Genomic DNA, 23,638 nt, shown 5'->3' with positions numbered 1-23,638 from the left:
TATCTTTTTAATACGTGGAAGTGATCTCCATTCATGGAAGTACAAAGGGATGAAAAATGCAAGTAATTCATAGACCTCGTTTCTCCAGGATGCAGAGCAAGCAAATCACTACAATCCTATTTATAAATTAGTGTCCTAGAGTGCTAAATAGTAAAGACAAACTCAGCCAAAGTTAGTTCTGCAGGATTTTCAATATCCTTGAAGGAGATCCGTCTCTTCAGTAAGAAAGTCCTATACAGACAGGCCCCAGCAGAGCACCTGGGGGGGGCGGGGGGGAAAGGAGAAAGATAATAACAATCCAAACCAGGAACGAATGTAGCAAGGTGGGATTTACCAAACAGGAATGCAGCACTTGCATGTAATAAAGCAAATATTTACATTAAGCACAATACAGCAATTTATTTAGATGCTTAAATGAAGAATACAAAGGGAAATAAAGATCACAAAATTATACATACTACAACAGTGTGTCATATATTAGATGGTATAAATGAATACAACACCTTGTTGGTGTTAACTAAAGATAAAACTAAATATTCAAAACACAGCACTTTTGTTTCAGTGTGCTGCTTCAACACAATACACTTTTATACAGATCTAAAAGGTGTCAAAATTAGTAGCTGCAAACTTGTTTCTTGCATGTGATTTTTCTTTTTTTTAGCTTAAAAGATTTCAGAAAATGGCTCTGAAATACGTTTGTCATCAGTTGTAATGTCAAGGATATTCAGAACAAGAAAATTCTATAATACAATAGAGTCCAGATATATTTTTTTTATGTCGCTGGCCTCTGTTTTGAGATTGTACAAGGTTATGTGCAAAAACTAAGTTTGTCAAAATTCATACTATAGCAGTTTCAAGCTTTTGCTAGGTAAACTAGATACAGCATTTATTACACAGCAGGGCAACACTAAAAAAGAGAAACAAATCTATGATGGGTACACAAGAACAATTTCATAAGCTTCACTTGAATAGGTCTAAAAGACTGTACAAATATACATTTCAACTATTCAGAATGATACATGAAAAAAATCAATTTCCCCATAGTCTACTATACACGTTGAACCGGTAGCTTGGATGGTTGGCCCTACACTACCATGTGAAAAAGGGTAATGTTTAAAAAGACATACAACTGAACATGTACAAGAGTGAAATAAATGTTGAAAATGCAGATAAAATAAACCTCTGCTTTTCTCTGTGCATTCCGGAGCCACCAGCTTATCCGTTTTCACATTAAGTTACTGTGCTCGTTCCAGCAGGAATTCTCACGCACGATTCGCCAACAGCATCCTTAAATAACCACTGGAATAAGTGGCCACAACCCCCACTCGCCACGACCTAGCACTGGGAAGGCAGTACCAGCCAGTCTAAGCTCAGCAGTCATTCTGAAATGAAGGTGTCTGGACAGTTGCGGGTGACAGGGTGAGTGACACCCCTGCACCCAGGCGCTTACGCCTGCTGGCTGCTCAGCTCCACGCCCGTTAAGCTGCTGTGCATTGGTTCTGCCACCCCATCAGTCACACTGTCAAACTGCTCTCCGTCCTCGCTGTCGATTGTGCTGTTCTGCCATTCCATCTGCTGATTCGACAAGTTCTCCTCGATCTCCGATGCGTTTTTCCATTGCGACTGGTCCTTAGACCAAAACTCTTCTACTTTTCCATAGGAACGATTCTTCCACTTCGACTGTTCTTCATCGCTTTCAGATCCACCCCCTTTTGTCTCAGCAGTGGGTTTACTGCTGCCAGCATCTTCACTTTGGGAGGATTCATCTGTCCACGCTTCTGGTTTTACTTCTGATGTATTATCTTCGAAATCAGAAACCTGCTGAGAACCAGGCCCGCTTTCGGACTGTGAAGCTCCATCTTTCCATTCAACAGCGTCATCTTGATCATCTTGATCACCTTCGCTATCTGAAACGTCACCTACCAGTTTTGCTGGTTCTTCAGCAGAAATAATCTCTTCGTATTTAGAGCTTTCCTCTTGTTTTTGATCAGACTTCTCTGGAGACTGTAATGTAGTTTCTTCAATGATTTCCTTGGATATGCTGTCCTCGGGGTTTTCCGCTGTGCTATCAGAAGAGGTTTTCCCACCAGTGTCAGAAATACGCTGACCAAACGGACTACCGCTTTCGTTGTATTCCTCTTCTATATTTTCATAGCTGTCTGAGGAACTTTCATTGTCTTTTCCTAAGTTTATTTTTTTATCAACAGTCTTACTAACATTGACTCTGGAATTCTTTTCATCATGGTTTTCAAACAGCCATTCAGCATCGAAATCCATTTCATGTTTAACCTTGTTTAACTCTTTCATGTTGAAACCGAGCAGCACACCAGGTTTGTACTTTTCACAATCTCGAACACATTTCTTCCTTTTGTTACTAAAATGAGACGCAATATCAGATTTCCATAGCCACAAACTGGCAGCCAGTTTCTCAATCTCTCTCCTAGTGGGATATGGTTGCTTATTAAAATACTTTGTAAGAAATGTTTTCCTGGCTTCATAGGAATCATCTTCATGACCCTTGGGGTCCAACGCTAGAACTACAGGTTCTTCAGGCTTCTCCTCAAAGGCAGAGGGGGAGTCGTCATCATCCATTTTCCTTTTCTTCATGAGGGAGAATTCCATGTGTTCATACGTACGTTTTACAGGTGCTACGGCTGGAGACTGACTAAGCCGAGACGATGAAGTACCTTTGTCCTGGCCGTTCTGAGTCTTCCCAACACCCCTGCAGTGAACGAGGTGCAGTGTTATGGTCGAGGCAGTCATGTTACTGGTGTAGACACCAAGGCAATGAATGCATTTGTAGGTGAGCTTTTTCTCAACCGGATGAACTGTCTGAATCACTTGATGCCTCTCCCGTAGATGATGTGCAAGTGCATCAGAGATGGGTCCTTTTAGGATCGAAAAGCACAGAGGGCAGAGGGTTTTCCCCACATCTTTTTTGTAGGGAACTGCTGCTTGTGGAGAACTTTTTACAGGTACATCAGACTTCTCCTGGATTTTTGGCTGTGGTTTTGGAGGAACTGGGGGAGTATTCTGAGCGTGGTAAGCTACAGACTCAGCAGGAGCATCTCTCAGGTTGTAGGTGGTTACAAGAAGATGTATATTCGTGTGACTACCCTGCTGCAATGTCAAATCAAAGGTTAGAGTAGAATCCGTTTTAGGTCCCATTTCTTCATCAACGTGAACCATTCGCATATGAGCAGCCATCTTTTCAACATCATTGAAGGTTGAACGGCAATACGGACAAGACAGACCATGTATTAACATATGATTAAGCAACGTATCAGTGGGTAAATAGCGATTACAGTATAGACATTTGCTAGTGAAATTGTGTATTTTCATTATATAGTTAGCTACCGCAGGCACCTTTTCGGCCTTGTGCTCCTTTTCAAAGTGGACACTATACACATTTTCAGGAAACAGCTCATTACAGATTGTACAGATTTTCCACTTCTGCGTGGACGATGTATTGACGGCGGAAGGACCTGTAGCAGCTACAGGAGATTTCGAGCCGGACTGACCTAATACTCTCGAGGCTGCCTGTGACTGAGACAATGATGCCTGTTTCAACTGAGCTGATGACAGAGAAGATGAATTGCCTGACTGAAGAGAGTATCTTGCCGAGGTTGATCTCGGTTCCCCTCCAAGAGTGTAAGGCCTTCCATTGCCACTCGCTGAAAACTGTTTCATTGTTTGCGACTGCTGTGCAATAGAAACTGCGTTACCGCTTAAGTTTAGCCTTCCCCCTGGCTGACCAACGTAGCTCGGTGGTACCGATTTGACTCCGTAATTATTTTGTTGTAGGTGAACATTTGACATCATATTCACTCCTGTGGAATTTAACGTAGGCTTTGGTATTGTGAGTCTGTTCATCATCTGCTGTGACGAAAGAGATCGAACACTTCCAGGGGAAAGGGGACCCATCCTCTGAGGGAGTCCCATAGGCTTTTTATCCTGGGGTTTTGGAGCTATTAGCATCAAAGGTTTGGATCTCGGAACCACTACGTTAGTGTGACCTATCATTGCTGTTACCTGGTATCCTATGCGCTCATGGTCTTCGATAACATGCTGTACTAAAGCTTCGTATGATTTCGGCATAAAAAGGCATCGTTTGCAGTGAATACTACCCTCCTCTCGGGTACTGGAACTTAACGGAACTGCACCATTGAGTGACTTTTCACCTCCCTTCGCTACGTAAGGAGCAGCAACGTGCTGAAAATGTTCCCTGTAAATGTGCTTTCTAACTATTTCATACAGAGGATCTCGGTAAGTGCACTTCTTACAGTAATAAACAGCTTGTTCTACACTGTCAGCCTGCTTAGGTTTAAGGCTATCATGTTTGTTTTTATCTTTAAAAGTGCTGATGCCTCCACTCGGTGTATTGGCATTTGGAGCATGAAATATTTTAATGTGCGTTTCCAAAGTCTTTTTGTCCGCATTGAAAGTACAGTAAGGACAATTAAGGAGAATCCTATTTTCAAAGTCTTCACTATGCACATTCCGGAAGTGGCTTTTGTACGCTGAAAAGAACTTCGAGGAAAATGGACATGCACTGCAGCAAAAGGGCTTTGTCCGATAGTCCTTAAAACAAAGAACAAAGCAGAAACTAAATATTGAAAAGCAGTTTTGAGGAAGAAAAACATCCATGATCTAAACAATAACGTTTCTAAATAACAGTCTCAAGACCCACTACGACAGTCTCAAACCTTTAGATTCATTTCTTCTCCCCAGTTTTTGGCCTGCAGATCAGGCCTTAAAAAGTTTTATCATCTGAACATACATGTGATGCGGTGAGTGCCAATTTAGAGGTTCCTCAAGAGTCCGAGCATAAGCTCAGCGCGCAAGGCTCAATCATAAGCACCTTTCTCCAACAGTCAAAAAAAAAAAAAGCCTCATTCCCTGCAGCTGAGCTGCATTAACAACTTCACCATCAGCTCATTTCCAGAGGGGAAAGGCAAGCATGACAGGGTAGAATGAGACTGTATCCAGAAGACGAGTTACTTCCCATCAAAATCTGCCAAACATTTATAGATAAGACAGATATATACCTTCAGCTATTTCAGTCTCTTGATCCATTACAAGCTTTTATATAAAAGATGCTCTTCAAAACTTAATTTTTGGTGAACAAATGGATTTAAGCTTACTGAGTCATACACTAAGGCTACTGAAGCCCTTAAAGCCACCAAGCCTTTTCCTTCTGATCAAAGCACAAACCTGATTTTTGAAGCAATCTTGGATCAGGACAAAAAAAAAAAAAAAAAAAAAGGGATTTGAAAATTCCACATTTGGAGTTTCCCTGCACCTTTTATCTCTGTTATATTTAACATGTTGCCGATGCAGTTCTTGTCAACTGTTATAAGAGAAACTAAAGTTACAGTGGCCTTAGAGATAGCCACAAGCAATCCAGCATTTCAGATGAGATAAGACATGAAATTCCAATAGATACAAACATTCATCACGAGTGTCAAAACAAGTCTTGTGCATCAAGCTACACCGAGATCATCTGAAGTAGCTGGAGAGTTGTACTCTCCCTCTGCAGAGCTAAGTAGGAATTTATGCTTCTGCCCACCTTCTGAAGCTTCACACATCTGGTAGGTTGGAGACAAGATCCAACAAAACAAACTAAACAAAAGCTGCCTCCTCCTTTTTTACAATTTTTATTCTGGAATTAACTAGAAAAAAAGGACAGCATCAGTATATTTTATGGAACACAGCAATAAAGGGACAGTTTTAGATTAACACCACACAAGGAATCCCTGATAACACAGGTTCCCATTTCCCGTAAGAGCAATACCTAATCTTTCAGATGCTACAGGAGGGCTTGTTTTATAGAGAGATTTCTCACCTTCTCACTTCTGTCAGCGCTGATATTTCTCTATATTATACCATTGGTAGAGGCTACGGCAGTGCACGTGACTTGCCTTAAGCGTGTTTAATTAGAATCAAATATTATTTCCTCCCTCCACTTCTAGCTCAATTCAAGTTTATTACTGGCTCAGAAATATCTAAAAAGCAAGACTTGCAGTGTCCCTTCATTGCTGTCACCGCTGTATAGAGCTATATACGCCTAAACCCCAATCTCGGACACAGTCAGATTATGAGACTCTTCAGATGCGGCAGGCAGCTGCAGAGCTCCAACAGTGGAGAGACCAGCAGTTACATGAGGTCATTTCAACTTTTTCTGAAACGATGAAAACCGATAATGAAACATTTAAGGAAAGGTAAAAAAAAACTTATCATGAACTGTGTAAAATTGTTGATCTTTTGACTGGAAGGATGGTGAAATCGTGCTAAGCTTGAAAACAGATGGGCTCTTAAGATGCAGTTGTCAAAGGGTAAGATTTCTTGACCAATCAGTTCCCAGTATGTGGCTATCCATACTACTAACATAAAAACCAGGATTATTACTTAAAAAATAAATTAAAAAAGGTCAGTGGAATTTTTTTTGCTGTCCCTTAAACTGATGCCAAATGAAGATCAATGGGTACAAGTGCAGGAAAGGCTCTTGGCGTATTTGTGAAATGCCCTTTAGCATGAGCCATCTTCAGAATCAGATGTGTAAACATAAACTATTACGAACCTGATTTTTTGTAAGCGATGGGTCCCACAATCCTACATCTTCCCATGTAGTGTTTTTCAAATAAAAGTCATTAGGTTCAAACTGCTTAAAATCCTAGAGAAAATGGGAAGAGAGTACAGAGAATGAAAACCAAAGATCAGCTGCTGCCTTAAGCAACTCCTGAAGCATCCATGCAGTCCTCAAGTGCTGCTGGCAAACAGTAGATACTATTAATTCAAGAAGTGTGCGTATTTAAGCTGCACCTCTTTGGAGGTGAAGTTGTGAGTAGTCTTAATATCATAAAACACCTCAAGAACTATTTCAGTACTCATCCTCCTAATTAACCCAAGACTGTAATTACACACCTGCCCCATTTTCAAAAGCAGTCACGGAGAAAAGTATCTCAGGGCTACTGCTAAACATTTAAGATGATACAGATGCTTTACCATAACCCTGATGTTTGTTTGGTTTGGGGATTTTTGGAAGGAGTGGGGGCATTGGTTGTTTGATTAGGCTTTGGGAATTTTTTATTTCACACAGGAATTCAGATATAAGTTTTAAAAGTGTGACTACATGTATGGAGTCCAAGAAGCCCAATTCCTATGAAAAAATCATTTTATGAAGTACCGGCACTTCGACTTTGGTATATGTCAGCAGCACATAAAGACTCAAAAATAGTATTTCCACTGAAATGAATACTTGTCCCAGTTCAGAATTTTACCCTTAAAATTATACTTGCTCTCTAAATTTCCCAAGCAGGAAGGACTTGCATTTCTTCCTCTTATGCATCTCACTTAAATGCTCTTTATAGACACACTAACAGAAGAGCCAAAGCCAACAGGTCATAATTTGCTGGGTACTCTGAAGAGTTAAAGTACGTGAATTGACAGTACAGAAGTTAGTGTTCAGGAGAGAAAGCTGCATTTTTTGAGACAATAGTTATGAAGTTTGTCCGGAAGAGTAGCACAACCCCTTCCCTTCTAACAGCTAACACAGGAGCAGAAATGAGTCTTTAACCCGATGCCCAACTGTTCAGCACTGACAAACACTTCTTGAAAACCTCAGAACCATCTTCTGCCCCCCAAGAACATCCTATACCACACCTAGTTCTTGCATCATTCCTAAATGTTCAGTTAGAAAATGTTATTTTTAAGAATCCGACATAAACAAAGGACAACCTACCTTCAATATATATCAAGTCAGTCACACAAAGCATGAAATATATCTTGTCTCACAGAATTGTCAGAGTTGGAAGGGACCTCTAGAGATCACCTAGTCCAACTCCCCTGCTAAAGCAGGATTGCCCAGAGCACATTACTCAGGACTGCATCCAGGCGGGTCTTGAAAATCTCCAGAGAAGGGGACTCCACAACCTCCCTGGGCAGCCTGTTCCAGGGCTCTGTCACCCTCACCGGAAAGAAGTTTCTCCTCATATTTAAATGGAACTTCCTATGTTCCAGCTTGTGCCCGCTTCCCCTCGTCCTATCGCTGGAAACCACTGAAAAGAGTCCGGCTCCATCATCCTTCAACCCACCTCCACTAAGTCTCCTTCCACTAAACTTTCTAAAAAGTGTTTACGAGTACATTTTAGCTCAAGTTATTGAAAGTCCTACTTTGTGTAGAACTTACAAAGCAATGCAGGGGTAGCAACACCTGAACAACAAAGCTCCAATGGAATCTCAGAATCATTCCCAGAAGCTGATGAGAATAGAGGAATATGGTGTGGGAACAGGATACAGGGGATTCCTTCAAAGTGCACAGTGAAAATGTAACATTTTGTGAAACAGATCTAAAAAATACCCAACAATGTCACACAACAAAGACCTCACAGTCCCACTGGCTTTGGAGGATTTTAACTCTAACTACAACGCTTGGGAGGTATCATACTTACTTCTATATGTTCTTTACAGTATTCCAAACCAATGTCACTAAGTATTTTTTTCACAGTTTTCCGGGCCTTTCTTAAACTGCCAAGGTTGTTGACAGGAAGTTGGAACATAGTTTCTATTGGAAAAGAAAGTAAGAGAAAAGGTTTAAGTCAAATGTGTTTTGTCTGACAGAATGTTGCACTTCTAATCATTAGCAATTTTCTGTCTCATTTTACCCACATAACTCAGTATCAGAGCTGTACCATTAACTAAGAATCTACTGTATTTTTTTGTCTGATTTGTTCTTAAATGAGGCTGGCCATAAAGCTAGATATTGACAAACTTCACCGAGCAATTGAAAAACCAACAAACTGATGTAGCATCTATTGCAGGAGTGATCAGCTGCATCTGGAAATAAGGTGGTTGTTTTTTTTTTTTGTGTGTGTTTACATGAAATTGACCCCCTACGCTTAAGTACTACAAACTCAATTTATCTTCTGTGCATACATATCCTGATTTGAAAAATGGTAAGTTGAACTTCAAGGGTTGTGTCGGTCTTGTAATAGATTTAACGGTATCTCTTCAGTGAGAAAGATGCTTCTTGCATTCAACTGTAGGTAGGATAAAAAATTAATACCGTTTCCTCTATTTACTGTATTCGTAGCCTTAAATGGCTGACAAGTGTTTAGCAAACATCCCCTTTTATTAAGATCGGACCTGAAAGCTTGGTCAGAGCCCTTCAGAGATATAAATCACTGGAAAAAAGTACAAGAGATAGCTTAACGCCTCTAAGTGTAGCTGGGTATTTTCAGCTTACAAGACAACCCTCCCTTTCAGTTCCCCACACAAATAGCTAATTAATTCAATTAAACTGTCTGTAAATGACTGGGGCTATCCAGCTAAAAGAAGGTCTAAAATTTTAAGATATGAGGATTCCCAGATTCAGCCATTACCACTAAGATTTCTTCCAAACTCTAATAGCTAATCTTATTTTGTGTACAGAGGAGCTCCGTGTCTGGGCGCTGCTGTCACTACAGTGAGCCTTGCTCAGCTACAGACCCGGCACCAATGGGTCACCTGCACTTCAACACGCTGCAAAATGGCTGAAAGTCCCAGACAACATACAGTGATTTTGGAAGTGCGAGGGGGTGGAGCCAGCAATAAGAAGGTAGGCTTTTCTCAAAGGAAAGGGGAGGAAGCAAGAAAGTGTCAGAGTTGTTCTCTTTTCCCTAGGGTTTAATGGTCCAACGCCCGTTGCTAAAGAGCATCACCTCAGAAGATAATTTGAAGATCATCAGATCTCAGAAGATTTTTGAGCATTAATATTTCTGTGAGCCAATTCAGAAATGCTGCTTTGTTTGAACAATGCAAGGTTTGATTCATATCAACAACTTAATCCACTATAAGGCCAAAGACTACCTACATCAACTACAAATGGACTTTTTTTTTTGTTAGAAGCTTGAAAGTATTTTTTAACACTTTGAAGCAAGAACCTAGAATCCAGAGTTCACAGAAGTTTGCAGCTGTTAAATATTTGACTTAGACAAAAAATTCTCCCCTTTTATCATGAGATCAAGGGCAACTGCTAAGCTACAAAGAGCTTACTAAGAAATTTTCTCAAAAAATCCAACCCAACCCCTTCTCTACACACTCATTAAAGTATTACCTGCCTGTTTACACACTGGCCTTTTTATTTTCACACTCCTACCACCTTTTACGAGGAAATGCTTTAAGGCAGTCACTAACAACTTACTATTCCATGATTTCTCCCAACAACACCGTTTAGTTTCAGAAATGAAACTGCGAAGTTCTGCGTGTAGCAGCGCTAACGCAAACGGCTTCACTGGGTTTCACAGCCTAGGAGGAGTGCTGGTAGCACGTGTCACTAGGCTCTGGTCTCCTCACATGCAGCGAATTCAGAAATAGCTTCTGAGTAAGAGCAGAAAGCTATCACGACAGTCAGGATTCATATCACAACGATAAATTAGAAATTAAATGGAAAGAAGCCTATCTAAAGGATCTACGGGAAAATTTTCAGAAGTACCAAAGCAGCTCTGATCATTAAGCATTTTGGTACTTGGATCAGGCTGGACGCTGTCATAGATGATAGGGAGCATTTTAACACCCCTCTATCAAAACCAGGAAAGTAAAGCAAAAAAAAGGTTTAGACTTAGTCTATAAATCTCAGGGATTCCAAATTACTCAGTTTTAGTATCTGCAGCAACGAAGTTACTTAGACACATCATGCAAAGTGTCTAATGACAGTAATTTTCAAATAACATAGGCCAGAAAAAAAAAAAAAAGGTATTTCAGTGTTTTGTATTTTAATGTTCTGTATAAATTTCCTCCAAGTAGCACTTGTTATAAGAATTCAGTATACTCAAAACCATCTTGATTTCTTCACATACAAAACTCCAAATGCAAGTATATTCATTTTTGTGACTGCAGAGGTGTTTCAGCTAACTCTAGTCTTGGTGAAAGGATTAGAATTGAAAAAATACAGAATTAAGTTCATATGAAAACTAGCTATGTTCTGTACCTTATCAGGCACCTTTCATTTTAGGGAAACTCAAACCCACTTTAGTAATATGAAGAATCAGAATTCTAGTGAAACACATTATAGGTAGATTCACTTACAAGTCTCTTAACATGAACCCTAGTCGTGCTATGAAGAGCACTTCTACGCGCATTCTTTGGGGAATGCAAAGCTTGGGGAAGGCAAAGATCAAATAGATCAAATGGCAATAAACTCCTCGCTCTTCCCAGTTATTCCCTCTAAAGCCCCTAATGACTTTGTGTGGGAAATCAAACTGCTCTTTGTTTATGCTGTATCCCTTCTCATTGGTGCTCTTTTATCATCAAGTATTTCAGCTGCAATTATAAACAATATCCAGAACAGAGTTTGTCTTGAGGCAACAATCACTTGTAAACTTGAAAGTCAGCCACAAGGCTCAAAATAATGCTTATTGTAAAATACCTTACTTTAGAACAAAATGCCTCTAACAACTTCTTCACCAAAAGAATCAAATACTTTCTCTTAGTTCCTGTGTCTAATATACCTAGACGTGCCAAATGTACCATGATATATATAAACCCAAGTGATAAAGAAAGCAAATAATTTAGGACTGCCTGAAAAGCAGATCTCTATTCTATCTGCACCATCTTCTTGCCCCTCCTCTCCTGCCTGCCTCACAGCCAAGTCTTAAACACAAGAAATTATCAAGATCTTCCTATCACAACACTTCATAATAGAGGATATAATTAGATCTTCACACCTGAAAACTGAAGATCAATCTTACTTTGCAAACTTTGCTCGATAGCTGAATCCAGCTCACCTAACCTTAACAAAACCCCTCATCCTTAAGCAAATACAGTTCATTTTATTTAGGAAGTTTCTTGACTATTTAATTGTAATTGATGGAGTGCCAGATACAATCTGATATTATGGTTTGTGACTACAAAAAGTAGCCAAATGCAAGCAGAAAAAACAAGGTATAAAAAAGCAAAATACCATTACTACACTAGAAACACTGCACTTCAGTTTTCATTTCACAGTCATGTTTGGGAGATGCAAAGACTTATTTTAGACAAACTTCATGCTATGGGTAACAGCCACTATGCAAAGCGTGAACAAAAAGCTAAGAGAAGTTCCCCAGCTACTGCAGAGGCGTTACCAAAAAGACCTGAATGAAGTTCTCTCACATCTTCATCCAAAATTCTGAAGGGGGAGCAGGAGGGAAGGGTTTGTGGAAAAGCAAGGACTATTTGGAAGGTAAGCACAAGGACAACAGTTAAGAGACTTCACAGAACTCAGTGTGTACATGGTATTGTGCTTGGAGAGCTGTCTTTGGCTTTAACAGGCTGTAAGAGTCCCAGGGAGGCAGAATTTAGTTTTAAGCGCAATTCTGATATTTACATCTTATAACCTCTAAATTGAGATCTACAGGAACCAGCAGTTCAGTTCACACAACAGAATCACGTCCTGAAATGGGAACAGGCCAGGATATAATATAGGCCGATTGATTTAAATTTATAATTATGTCCAAGTTTTAGGAAGCAACTAAAACTGCAGGCCGAAAGAGGCAACAACAATGTGCCTCATTTGTTTAAAACTAAAAGATTAAAGGTTTCTTTAGTGTTTTCAAAGAACTGAGGTTCACTGCTGAAATAAAAAAGGGACCTCACTTCAAGGTTAATATGGCTTCACCGCAAAGGGCTTTGTCGCTCCTCAATTCTCTAACCCTGTTAAGCCATAGCGGGGGAAAAAATTGTGTAACACCTTGAAATGCTCTCAGGAACACTAGTGTGAACGATATTCAGGAAAAAACAATTCAAGTGAACAAAAGGGACAAACCCGTTACTAGAGAAAATTTCTGCTTAGTTTTAGGAATTTAACAGTGCAAATATCGTAAGACACAGGAAATCAAGAGTTCCAATTTTTATGGCATGACAAAAAAGCAGAAAGGAAACAAGGCCTAACCCAAAAAAATAACCACTGCATAGTCACAGACAAGTTTCAACAATCCCCAAATTCTTCATCACTTTTTTTTTTTTTAAACAGATTTTAGCATTTAGACAGACTTGCAGTGACTTTCAACTCCAAATTGCCTCTTCACCAACTCGCTACTCTTAGAAGCGCTTCAAATTCCAGATGGAAAGAGTTGCAGTCACTATTCTAAAAACATCCAGAATGTGAAGTCTGACACATCCTCCTGTTATGTTACTCTAAGTGATTTTTAAACCACTTTTAGCATTTAATAAAAAATAAACTATCCTCACTGTTCCAGCTTCAAGCACTTCAAGTTAACATGGCCATGCAGTTCAGCCCTTTAACACATCAGTTACCAAGGGACTGGAACCACCTAGAAAACCGAGTCAACAGATGAGTTAAAGATTACTGTGCAATTATTTGGAAAATTAATCCATGTAAAATACAATATCGCATGCCTGTGTTAGAGTTCTGTATTGCAACAGTTAACATTTTCTTATGCTACATATTCTCCTCAGTGCAAACCGTGATCCCTTACGAGGGAAGTACTGATCTCGTACACAATACACTGTATTCACAACTCGAGAACTATGACCTTACAGAAGGTATGCACCCAGGAGAGCGAGGACAAGGAACACAAGAGGGAAAACCAGCAAAAAAACCACCCCCACCATATCAGTCAAATTATCAGAGATGATAAAAAAGAGAAAGCTTCCACCTGTCTTTGGACCCCAAAAGCTGCTTCTATTTTAGCAAAACTAAAATCTTAATTCTCCAGTGGGTCTTTTGTATTTTGGACCTCATCAGAGGCGCTGCCTTGCAGCCTTTGATACCTTCGGGTAACAGCTGTGAGACTGCTTCAGCTCTGCCAACTTTAGCTAGAACAACGAAAGAGGGGATCTTCAAGCGTACAGCTTCAAAGCACCCACAAGGTAACAATACTGTTTTGATTCTAGGAAAGATGCATCAGTTTCACGAACAAAACAGCCTCTCTCTCAACTAAGATCTTCAACGAATATTCCAGATCTGCCTCATCATGTCATTTTCATTTTTGGACAACATTATTCAAAGTGCTTACTGTGGCTGTTTTATACTTGAGCTTTGTTACAGTTCTAGCAAACAGCAAGTATAATATATTTCTAATGTCACAGTCTTGTTAGTAAAATGGTGGGTTTAATCCAGAAATAGTTTAAAGACCCAAAAAAATAATCTGGAAGAAAATCTTGCTGTGTAAAGGAACCAAGGCAGCACGAGTCTAGGTCTTCTAGAGAACCTCCTCTAAGTTTTCACCTCTTTATGCTTAACTGAAAATGACACCAGACTGTCAGTTTGTAGCGTTAGGAAAGCCTTCCATGGCCAGCAAGCACAGAACTGTAGGTGACTCTAAACATTTCGTTAAGGAACATGTCTTCACTCAACAAGGTCTGTAAAGAGCATCCTGTGAAATGGCAAGGAAAAAAATATTAGGGAACCCTCAAAAGCTATAAACTAAAAAAGCCCTAGTCCCTAGTGCATTTTATTCTTATTCAGGCATCCCAAAGCTGTATGAGCAGGCCAGGGAGCCTAATGCTCTTTACAACGGTCACTGATTCTTCTGCAGTTCCTGTCCAGGGGCGGAACCAAGCCATGGAATACAGAATTTTCAAAATTTTAATTTTTTTTTTTTTTTTTAACATACAAGAAAAGTATGATGTCAACATGGCAAATGATACTAGAGGAATAATTGGAAAGTTAGTATCTGACTATTACATTTATTTCCTTTGGAAATTTAATGAACATAGTTCTAAGCTTATCTAAGTTCACAGAGCTGAACACAGTTAGAAGCAGCTGTCGATCAAGAAAAGGAAAACTACAAAATTAAACTTTCCTAGTGAGTATTGAGTGAAAACTAAGAATGAAAAAGAGAGAAAAGTTACAGAAATAAGAATGAGGCTCCTGGAAGCTATTTTTGTTTTTACGTGCATTTATCAAGTTTCTTGACATACAATTTATTTTACCAGCTGCTAATTCCCAGGCCTACAATGAAAGTCTCCCAGGAACATAGAGGTTGAAAGCTGGTAACTCATTTTGAGAGCATTTTCCCCTCACAATGAAATATATAAAGTTACTCATAATAAGCAACATTTACCCTTCACCCTACTCCTCAAACACTGGCTCAATTGAAAGGATCAGCACTAAAAAGAAACACTTTATGCATATTCAGTATGTTGACCGTTTTGGATTTGATGAGTAATAAAATTATTCAGCCACATTCAGTTCACAGCCACATAGCAGTTAGTAGTTTTATTAATTACACAACTCTGTTACTGTGCCTATGTCCTTCCAGGCTGCCTCATCATAACTGAACAGTCAAAGCAGAGGTGCCAAAACACTTTTATGGAGTAAAACAAAAAGTGCAGATCTTTAATCCTAAAACAAGCATATGTTAAATACAGAAAACCCAAAAGGTGCAGCCAACTGAATCAGTTCCACATTTCCAGATCACTAGTTCCCTACTGCTGTTTAGCAGAGGCACTATTTCACCACAGACTAAATGCGACAGCCCCTTCCCCCAATGTTTGCTGTGAACAGGCAGCAAAGCCCTTCCAAGAAGGGCTGCAACATCCCCAGTTGTAAAGATGGGAGCAAACTACCATCATGTGTGCAAAGGCACCACCCCTTTGACTCTATGGGCTCAGATTTCCAAATTGGACTAGGATTTCCAAAGGACAAGACTCTCACCCAGTATAAATCCATTCCCACTTCATAAGCCTACAACTAATGTTTTAGGGCTACTGCGAAAAAAACCCAAACCCCCAAACATTTTATAACTCCAGATATAAAAACGCTATATAAAATTTAATGAAACTGCAACTGCAGCAGGGGTCTTCCTACTGTAATGTAAACATCTACTGCTCGTCAGCTTTTCAGATTCGATGCCAAGGTGTTGGCTGAATTTATCAAATCAAATGTGATGCCAACTGATTTGATGCCAACACCTTAGATCTAATGACACAGAAATGTGCATCCCTTGAACTGACTGCTTCCTAAAAGCCATCTGTGAAATTTACGCTTCCATACAACTTTTTTAAATAAAAGTGAGGGTGCAATTACAACTATCTCTTGGGCACATTATTAAATAGAATACAACAAAACAGCAATGAGCACCTTTGGTTGACCCTTCCTTTCCTAATGCTCTCATTTACTCTTATTATGAAGACTAAGAAAACCTGACTATTTTGGTGGTCTGAAACACAGTATTATCAACTGTACTGTTGAAGAAAGTATTAGGTGTGAGCATGTGTGCAAAAGAGACAATTTCATAAGCAATGTGCAAACCCAGCCTCTTCTATAACATTGTGACTTCGAGTTTGTATACATCTATACCCAGATCAATCTTGTCTTATTAAAATAATTAGCTCTGCAGGAACTACAGTTCATAAAGCACATTTCCTATAAATTTGCAACTAGAAGATACTAATATTTCTGCACATACTTATACAATTGAATTGTTCTTACTCTCTCTTTTCCCTTCTCCCCCCTCATCATCCCCTGCTGCTTCAAAAGGTCCATCCTTTCGTTGCTCTTTCCCCCTCTCCTCCTCATCCTTTCTTTGCTGGTTCTTGGCCTTCTTGGTCCTTACCTCGCTCATTTTCCCTCTTCTCATCTTCCCTGCGCCAATTCATAGCGTCCACATTCTTTCGTCGTTCTCTCTCATCCTGTCTCCACCGCTTCTTGATATCTTTGTCCTTAACTTGCTCATTTTCTCTCCTCTTCTCATCATCCCTGTGCCATTTTATTGTTTCTGCATTTTTCTGCGGCTCCACGCTTCTTTTCAGATAGTCTTGTCGCCTCCTCCTCTTTTTTAACATATCCCTTTCCCTGGCACGAGCCTGCTTTTCTTTCTGGGAAAGAAAAGCTTTACGGGGCATCATGAGCTGCTGCTGTACCTGTAATAATATCGTATCCATGGAATAATATACTATACATGCACTCAGTCAGGCACCAACAACTCATTTGGAGCTGAATACTTCAAATACTAGGCCAAGATAATCTACTGCTGCTTCTCTTTCCTTCGTAACCCTCTGCTAGCTCCGTACCAGATAATGACAGGCGAGTTGCTATGTTCAGCTGCAGACACAGCACCTCACCCGCACCTCGGCAGCTGATGCGCATCCAACAGTGAGAAGTCACCCCCTGAGACCCAGGGCCTGAGCAGCAGGATTTCTTAAAACTCCTCCCACAGTTTTTAGCAGCCCCGTGGCATTGCTGCATCCAATTGAAGGAACAGGCTGGTAGGAGAGTTGAGAAGGAAACCTTAGTTTCTTCTCTTACTGGAGACCTACATTTAATGAAACTTAAAGGTGCTTATTTATCTTTTCAGACCTCCATCTCTACCAAATTTGGTTGAAAATGGTCAGCCTTTTTCTTGGCTGAGAGGAGGGAGGGGGGATTAGGAGACAAGCCACAATCTGAAAAATTGTATGAGCTTTGTTTCCTCGGGAAACCTGGCCAAAACATTTAACTGCAGTTAATGAAAGAAGTCCTGACTCATCTACTCAAACTTCCTCTAAGTATGTTATGTCTTGCTATTCACAAGAACAAAGGAAAAAAAGAACGTGACTATTTACTTGGAGCTTCTGCCGACACCATTCCTGATAAATGGGGCTTTTGTTTTTTTTTTTTTTTTTTTAAAGAGGTGTCAATGAAGACTACCTTTTAACAAATTGGTTTGCTATTGATCATTTCTCTGTAGTCATCCCAAACATTCACATCTTTAAATTCACTGGTGTTAATACCTGAAATTTTTAAATCACGGTAGAGAAAACAGACCACAGGAAGAATTTATACTATCACTAATATCTTTTAAATACTCTTCTGTACACATTGAGCAACATTTCAGAAATGTCAAACTGCAGTTGTGGCCCAGGTTTAGGGGTTTTTTTTTGTTTGGTTGGTTTTGGGTTTGTTTTTTTTTTTTTGTTTTTTAATTTTTGTTTAGAAGAGAGTTTTGCAGAGGTCTAATCAAAATGAAAACTGCAGAAAGGACAAAATTACTAGATTAGAACACTTAAGCAAAGCCTAAAATAAAATGAAACAAATGTACTTTTAAAATTTAGCTACCTTATGGAAAGCACTTGTTCCCAGCATGCAATACTCCATCTTTTTCCTACAGAAAAAGCAATGTTTCAAACCCTTATTCTAAAAGCTGTTCCTTTTCCCTATGCAATATATCCCCCCGCACACTTAAACCCACTACTCTAGTCCATTGCCTTTGTTAGGTATGTATCATGATCCCACGGTTTTGATTCCAATAATTCAAACCCAAATTTCTTAATATCCATAATAATACCAAAAGGGAAGGGCTGTAGCAGAATGAAACAGCATAATCAAAAAAATGCATGCAGTTTGGTAACAAGTTAGTGCATAAAATTCAGATTATGCTAAAAATTACTTCATTAAAACATGTAGGATAGCTCTCTACTAGACAGCCTGTTTTTAAGCATTAAATATTTCTCAATAACAGTTATCATTAAAGTCAGAAAGCAATGAGAATCCAGGATCAACATCATCAGTGGAACCCAGACACTGTAAATCTTTAAAATAGTTTTAATTTCTCTATTGGCTGTGTGCCAGTACTACATTACTGTTGTTTACCAGAGCAAACTTAACTTACTAACTTTTAAAACTTACATTATCTTTATAATTTTATCAGTAACCTGATTTTATTCCAATAACAACAGCATGAATAAAACTCAAATAAAATCATATTTCATGCAAATGGTTCTCCCCTTCCTCCCCAGGCAAATACAGACATTTAAAATCTGTCATTTTTAAAAAACTCTTTTGGGACTAATTGTTATATTTTCTTTCATTTGTTTTTCTGGTAGGTCTTTTTGTTTGTTTTTTTGTTTTGTTGTTGGGGTTTGTTTTTTTCCCTTTGGCTTTATCACTTCATTGTTGTTAACTGCAGTTCCCTCCCCTCCCTTTATACATATCCCAGCCCACTTTGACAGACCGATTTGTAGACAAATGATAGAAAATATCTTAATAAAAACCACTTCAGTTGAATTTCCAAAATTAAACATTTCAATTGAGATTCAAATAAAAAATGTCAGATTCCAAGGAATAACTTAAAGGAACATCCAACTTGAACTATATATCTTTGAACTTCCATATCACAAGTCCCAGCTTCTTCCCCAGTTTGTTTTAGCATGACAGAATACTTCAGCCAGTCTGGCCATTTCTCTTGTACTCAGAATCATCTTTCTCTTTTGCCTCTGTTGGTTTTAATAAACCAAAAGAGGGGACAAAAATTTAAACCAGGAAACTAATTAATATGCAGTGAAGCTGCCAGTCTGATTGAGCTCAACGTCTCCCCACCTCCCCAATTTTTCTAGAGTACAAGTTGGTGTTCCTTTAAGTTCAAAATGTCCAAACATCAGCAGTAAACAGTCAGAACTATCCCTTCAACTATTTTTTGCCCATACTTTGCTAAATGAAAATCTTAACTCTTCCCAATCTATTCAGTACATATTATGAGGCATTTACCTCCAAAATTAATGGTGCTTGGGCGTCTCAGACTCATTGGACAAGTTTCATGCAAAAGCCTCCAAAAATAATTCTCCTTCCAGAACGCCCACCTCAGCGATTATATTACACCTACTGTGTGAGGCCAAAGCCCGGACATAGAAGAAGGATCATATCCTGCTGTACAAAACAAAGCGTTAAAGACAAGAGATAAGAAATGTAATAAGGGCAATCTTACATTTATAACATACGTTTCATTGCAAAGGACTCCAAAGCTAATTATAAACCACATTTACGGTACCTTTACTGATACGGAGCTACTGTAGAGCGCACTCCAGCAAGTTAACAGTGCTGCAGGAAGCTTTAGCAGATTTGTGGCTTAAACAGCAGATGCCGCTGGGTGCTGCTACCTGAGGAATATTTTAGTGCTCAGATTTCAATGAAGTTACCCAATTCAGAAATGCAGGAGGATGCAGAGATGAATGCTTCACACTTCATATAACCTTTTGACTCAAGTGGAGAGGACCTCAGTTTACACCTCATCTGAGCTATGGGAACCGCAGCTGCGCCCTGCAGAGATGAGGTACACTCAGGAAAACACCAACAGCGCTTCCTTGCACAGCTAATTTTTCCCAGAAGGTTCCCATACAAACCCAGTCCCGCTTTAAATTACCAGATTATGGGAGATCAAACAGGTGACGTGGCTGTCAGCCACAACCCTAGGGACATACATTCATTTGGGAAGCATTCAGATTAAAATTTTCAGCTACAGTGCTGCTGGTAGGAGGATGTGAAGTAAAACGTTTTGGGGTAATGGCATGGAAATGATTATGCTTCTGTAGGAAGGCTGATACCTCTCCAACTCACACCACCCATGGACAGAAACTCAGTCTTGAACAGACTGGAAACACAAGACATAACATTAGTATCATGAAAGTCTGGAACAGCAAATCTAAAGTTTATAAAAGCAAAATTTGTGGAGTCATTTATAATTACTTTTCCAAGTAATAAGGGTTTTTACTGCTTCAAATTGTTAGATTTTAATCTGTTGATTATTCAGACAAAACATCTACAGCTTAAAGTACAGATCATTTTTCTTCAGCAAGTATGGTTTCAACAGAAGATACTAAAATATTCTAAGAGATTTAAAAAGACAAAATTCTTAAAATACTTCACAGTGAGGCAAACCAGAATATTTCACATGCTTTAACAAGACCACCAGCCGTATGTTCAAACAGGTAAGGATGATGGGTTATTTTGTTTCATACTGGATTATTTTCTAACTAGAAAGCAGAATTTGTGCCCCTGTGTCTCTATCAAGTCCAAACTCCCCCTCTCCCACTGAATCCTCATTGCAGAAAGAATCTTCTGGATGAGGACCCATCAGCCTGGAGAGCAGATCAGTGACAGTGCATCAGTCTGGCGATACCAACACTGAGCACGGGGAAGAACTTCATCCCATACTGGGTCTCCTAAAGACTGAGCATCATTTCCCTGCACTGTGCCGCTGACAAAAATCACCAAGCAGCTGGCATTTTTCTGACTTGATATCATCTGAAATTCTTTGATTTTAGCCCTTATTTTGCTAGTATTTTAAGCTGAAGAGGTTCTTGGTTTACATATAACAGTGCAACATAGTAGCATGTATCAGCGCTGACAGCAGCTGTATATTCCTGCCTGAAATGAAACAAGACTGTTAGTTTCTTGATACTCTCTCCAGCCCAACTGCATTTAAAATAGGGTCTTTTACTATTTTAAAGTAACTACTAAAGTTACTTTACTTTTAAAATAAAGCCAGCCATGAAACAGATTTGCAAGGAAGGCTGTTAGTGCAACATTAAGTGAAATATCTTAAAATACAAGAAAAATATACAAGACAATTAACCCATGGTTCCCACAGCAATAGAAAAGCAGCCTCCTCCCGTATGCAGGTTAAATGATGCTGTATAGTACGATGGTGTGTAATATTCTACATTCACATGAGGACAGCGATGGCCTGTCCCTGCAGCAAGGTGGAGGCTGGGACTCTGGGACCTGACAATTATAGGACAGCCGAGCAAGGAAGAGCCAGAGTCAGGAAGCAGAAAGGTATCTCAGCGAAGAGAGAGCAAATGAAACATACCAGGAGCAGAACCATCAGAGAGAACAGAGAAGTTGGAAAACCGAAAACTAAGGAAAACTTCCTTGAAAAGGTAAGCGTTGCAATTAAATACCTCCCCTCCCTGCACTGAGTGAATAAAGAGTCTACTCCCAATGCATCTGTCGCTGGCTTACATTAAGCATTTTCACTTTCTTCTGCTGGACTCTTCTCTTTCCTCCTTATTTAAGCATTGCTGGCCTAGTTTTCAGAGGACTGTGCACCCACATCTCCTGTGAAGGTAATGAGATTTGCAGTTTAACGCACATCTGAAACGCCAGACAACTACGGGCTCATTTTTCAAGTCGGCTATAATCCGAGGATGGAGGCTGTTTTGTAACAGCGTGCGCTCCATTCTCATGGCAACATTTTAAACAGAGAGCACCTCCTCAGCCTTATCAGCTCAATCATCTGCAACACCAACCTTCTGCCCATGTAACATGATGGTCTTCAGCTAATTTCTGCCTGAACACCTCCCAACACCAACTAGATCGCTCTGTGTGCACCGCTGCCATGGTCGGACCCAGCACTTAGATTCAACCTTATGCTGGCACATCAGAGAGCAGAAGCCCCCAAGCCCTTTAACTTGTGCCTATACCCAAAACAGGGCCGGCCACATTAAAAAGACATAAAGTGAACAGAAAACCCAAATCAAACCCTCTGGAAAAACCTAACATGTTGTTTTAAAACTAAGATTACTGGAACTGAAGGAAATCAACAAATGTATTTTGCTATTTGGTCAAAGCATTGTAAAACTTCTGCAGCACTGTGCACATGGAACCACCTCAACTCCCCCTCACCATCAAATGGTCTATTTCTTAAAAGTCCCTTTGACAAAAAAAAGAATTTAGAAATATTTAAAAATCACTTCAGAGAGTAAATCAGCTACCTCCGAAAAATTTCAAGTTGTGTGTCAAACAAAAGGGACCGTTTCACACCACTTCTCTGGACATCCTATGTAAATACTCCTTCAGGAGAGGAAAGAAGTCCATCTAAAATGTAGGACTGGAAAAAAAAAAAACAACTACATAAATCCTCTGGAGGAAAGTCTTAGGCTAAAACCCTTAACATGCTGTTTCAGTGGTTATATACAATTTTCAGCTAGGGCTTAAGAAACTCTGTTTTATCTTTTTTTAATCTTTTTTTTTTTTTTTTTTGAGTTTACTGTCTAGGTTCAGCTTGGTGACTCTTACACTAAGAACTCCAACTTCCCATCGCATGAAGAACTTCTATGGAAGACAGTTCTAGTGAGAGGAATCAGTGAGGCTGGTATGTCTTACTCTCCATTCATTTTTCATTTAAAGGTTAAAAAAAAATATCTTCTGCAGTCCAGCAGACAGGGATCTTTTAAGTCATTCACACACTTCTCATTCTTGCTCGATTTCTGGAATTTTCCACTGGTGCCAGAAGCTCCATCTGGTGGGTGTGTACACTAACTGCAAAACTGAAAGGGAATTAACTATTTCCTTATCAACTTTTGTTTAGTAGTAAAAGTTCTGTACACTATGTAATTTCTGTGCCCCAATATAATACAAAACGGCCAAATTCTAATTGCTCTGGGAACCACAACTCCTTACTTTTATTCTTGATGAATAATCAGGTACCTTACACTCTGCTGGGAATTTCTGTTGGGTTTTCTTATTTTGATGACACAGGCTGAAGTGTTAAAGAATGCTGTTAGCTAAATTTGAATGTTTTCTAAAGAAGGATCTTTTGAACACACATGATAAAAAACGTTTCAATTCTGGCAATCTCTACTGCATTCTGAAAAGCAGTTTTAAATTGCATCCGTTCTCTAGGGTATGCTGTACTTCAGTGTATAGGAAATTTTAAATTAGGCACTAGCGGCTCAAGAAGTAGGCTTACACACCTACTGCCATCTTAAATAATATCATTTGTGACTGTTCAAGATCTCAAAAGATAAATGTTTATATGCATCCACATATGCGCAGTGAAATCAATATGTAATATACAAACTCAATATGATAGCCTCACTTGTTTAGGGCTATTTCTTAAAGATTTCAGTTTGAAATGTAATATAGCCTGCACATCTTGCTGAAATTTGAAATCGAGAC

General features: G+C 39.4%; 1 protein-coding gene across 1 annotated transcript; it reads right to left on the bottom strand.

Moving 5' to 3' along the window:
• Nucleotides 1-351: 351 nt before the first annotated feature.
• Nucleotides 352-18,058, bottom strand: ADNP (activity dependent neuroprotector homeobox). The gene is made up of 5 exons (XM_074157150.1): nucleotides 18,020-18,058; nucleotides 16,539-16,845; nucleotides 8,451-8,563; nucleotides 6,581-6,673; nucleotides 352-4,581 (listed from the first exon to the last, which is right to left on the bottom strand). Exons 1-5 carry the CDS (start codon nucleotides 18,056-18,058, stop codon nucleotides 1,447-1,449), a joined length of 3,687 nt encoding a protein of 1,228 aa, XP_074013251.1. The 3' UTR covers nucleotides 352-1,446.
• Nucleotides 18,059-23,638: the final 5,580 nt, after the last annotated feature.

The sequence above is a fragment of the Numenius arquata genome, chromosome 12 (genome assembly GCF_964106895.1).
Source record: "Numenius arquata chromosome 12, bNumArq3.hap1.1, whole genome shotgun sequence".
In the NCBI taxonomy this organism is placed as follows: Eukaryota; Metazoa; Chordata; class Aves; order Charadriiformes; family Scolopacidae; genus Numenius; species Numenius arquata.
This window is presented reverse-complemented; position numbering and strand designations above follow the sequence as displayed.

Coding starts and splice junctions, on each gene's coding strand:
- ADNP (XM_074157150.1), bottom strand. CDS start 18,058: ATGGAGTATTGCATGCTGGGAACAAGTGCTTTCCATAAG. Junction 6,674..8,450: donor ACTGTAAAGAACATATAGAA/GTAAGTATGATA, acceptor CATTTTCTCTAG/GATTTTAAGCAGTTTGAACC. Junction 4,582..6,580: donor CATCGCTTACAAAAAATCAG/GTTCGTAATAGT, acceptor CTTTGTTTTAAG/GACTATCGGACAAAGCCCTT.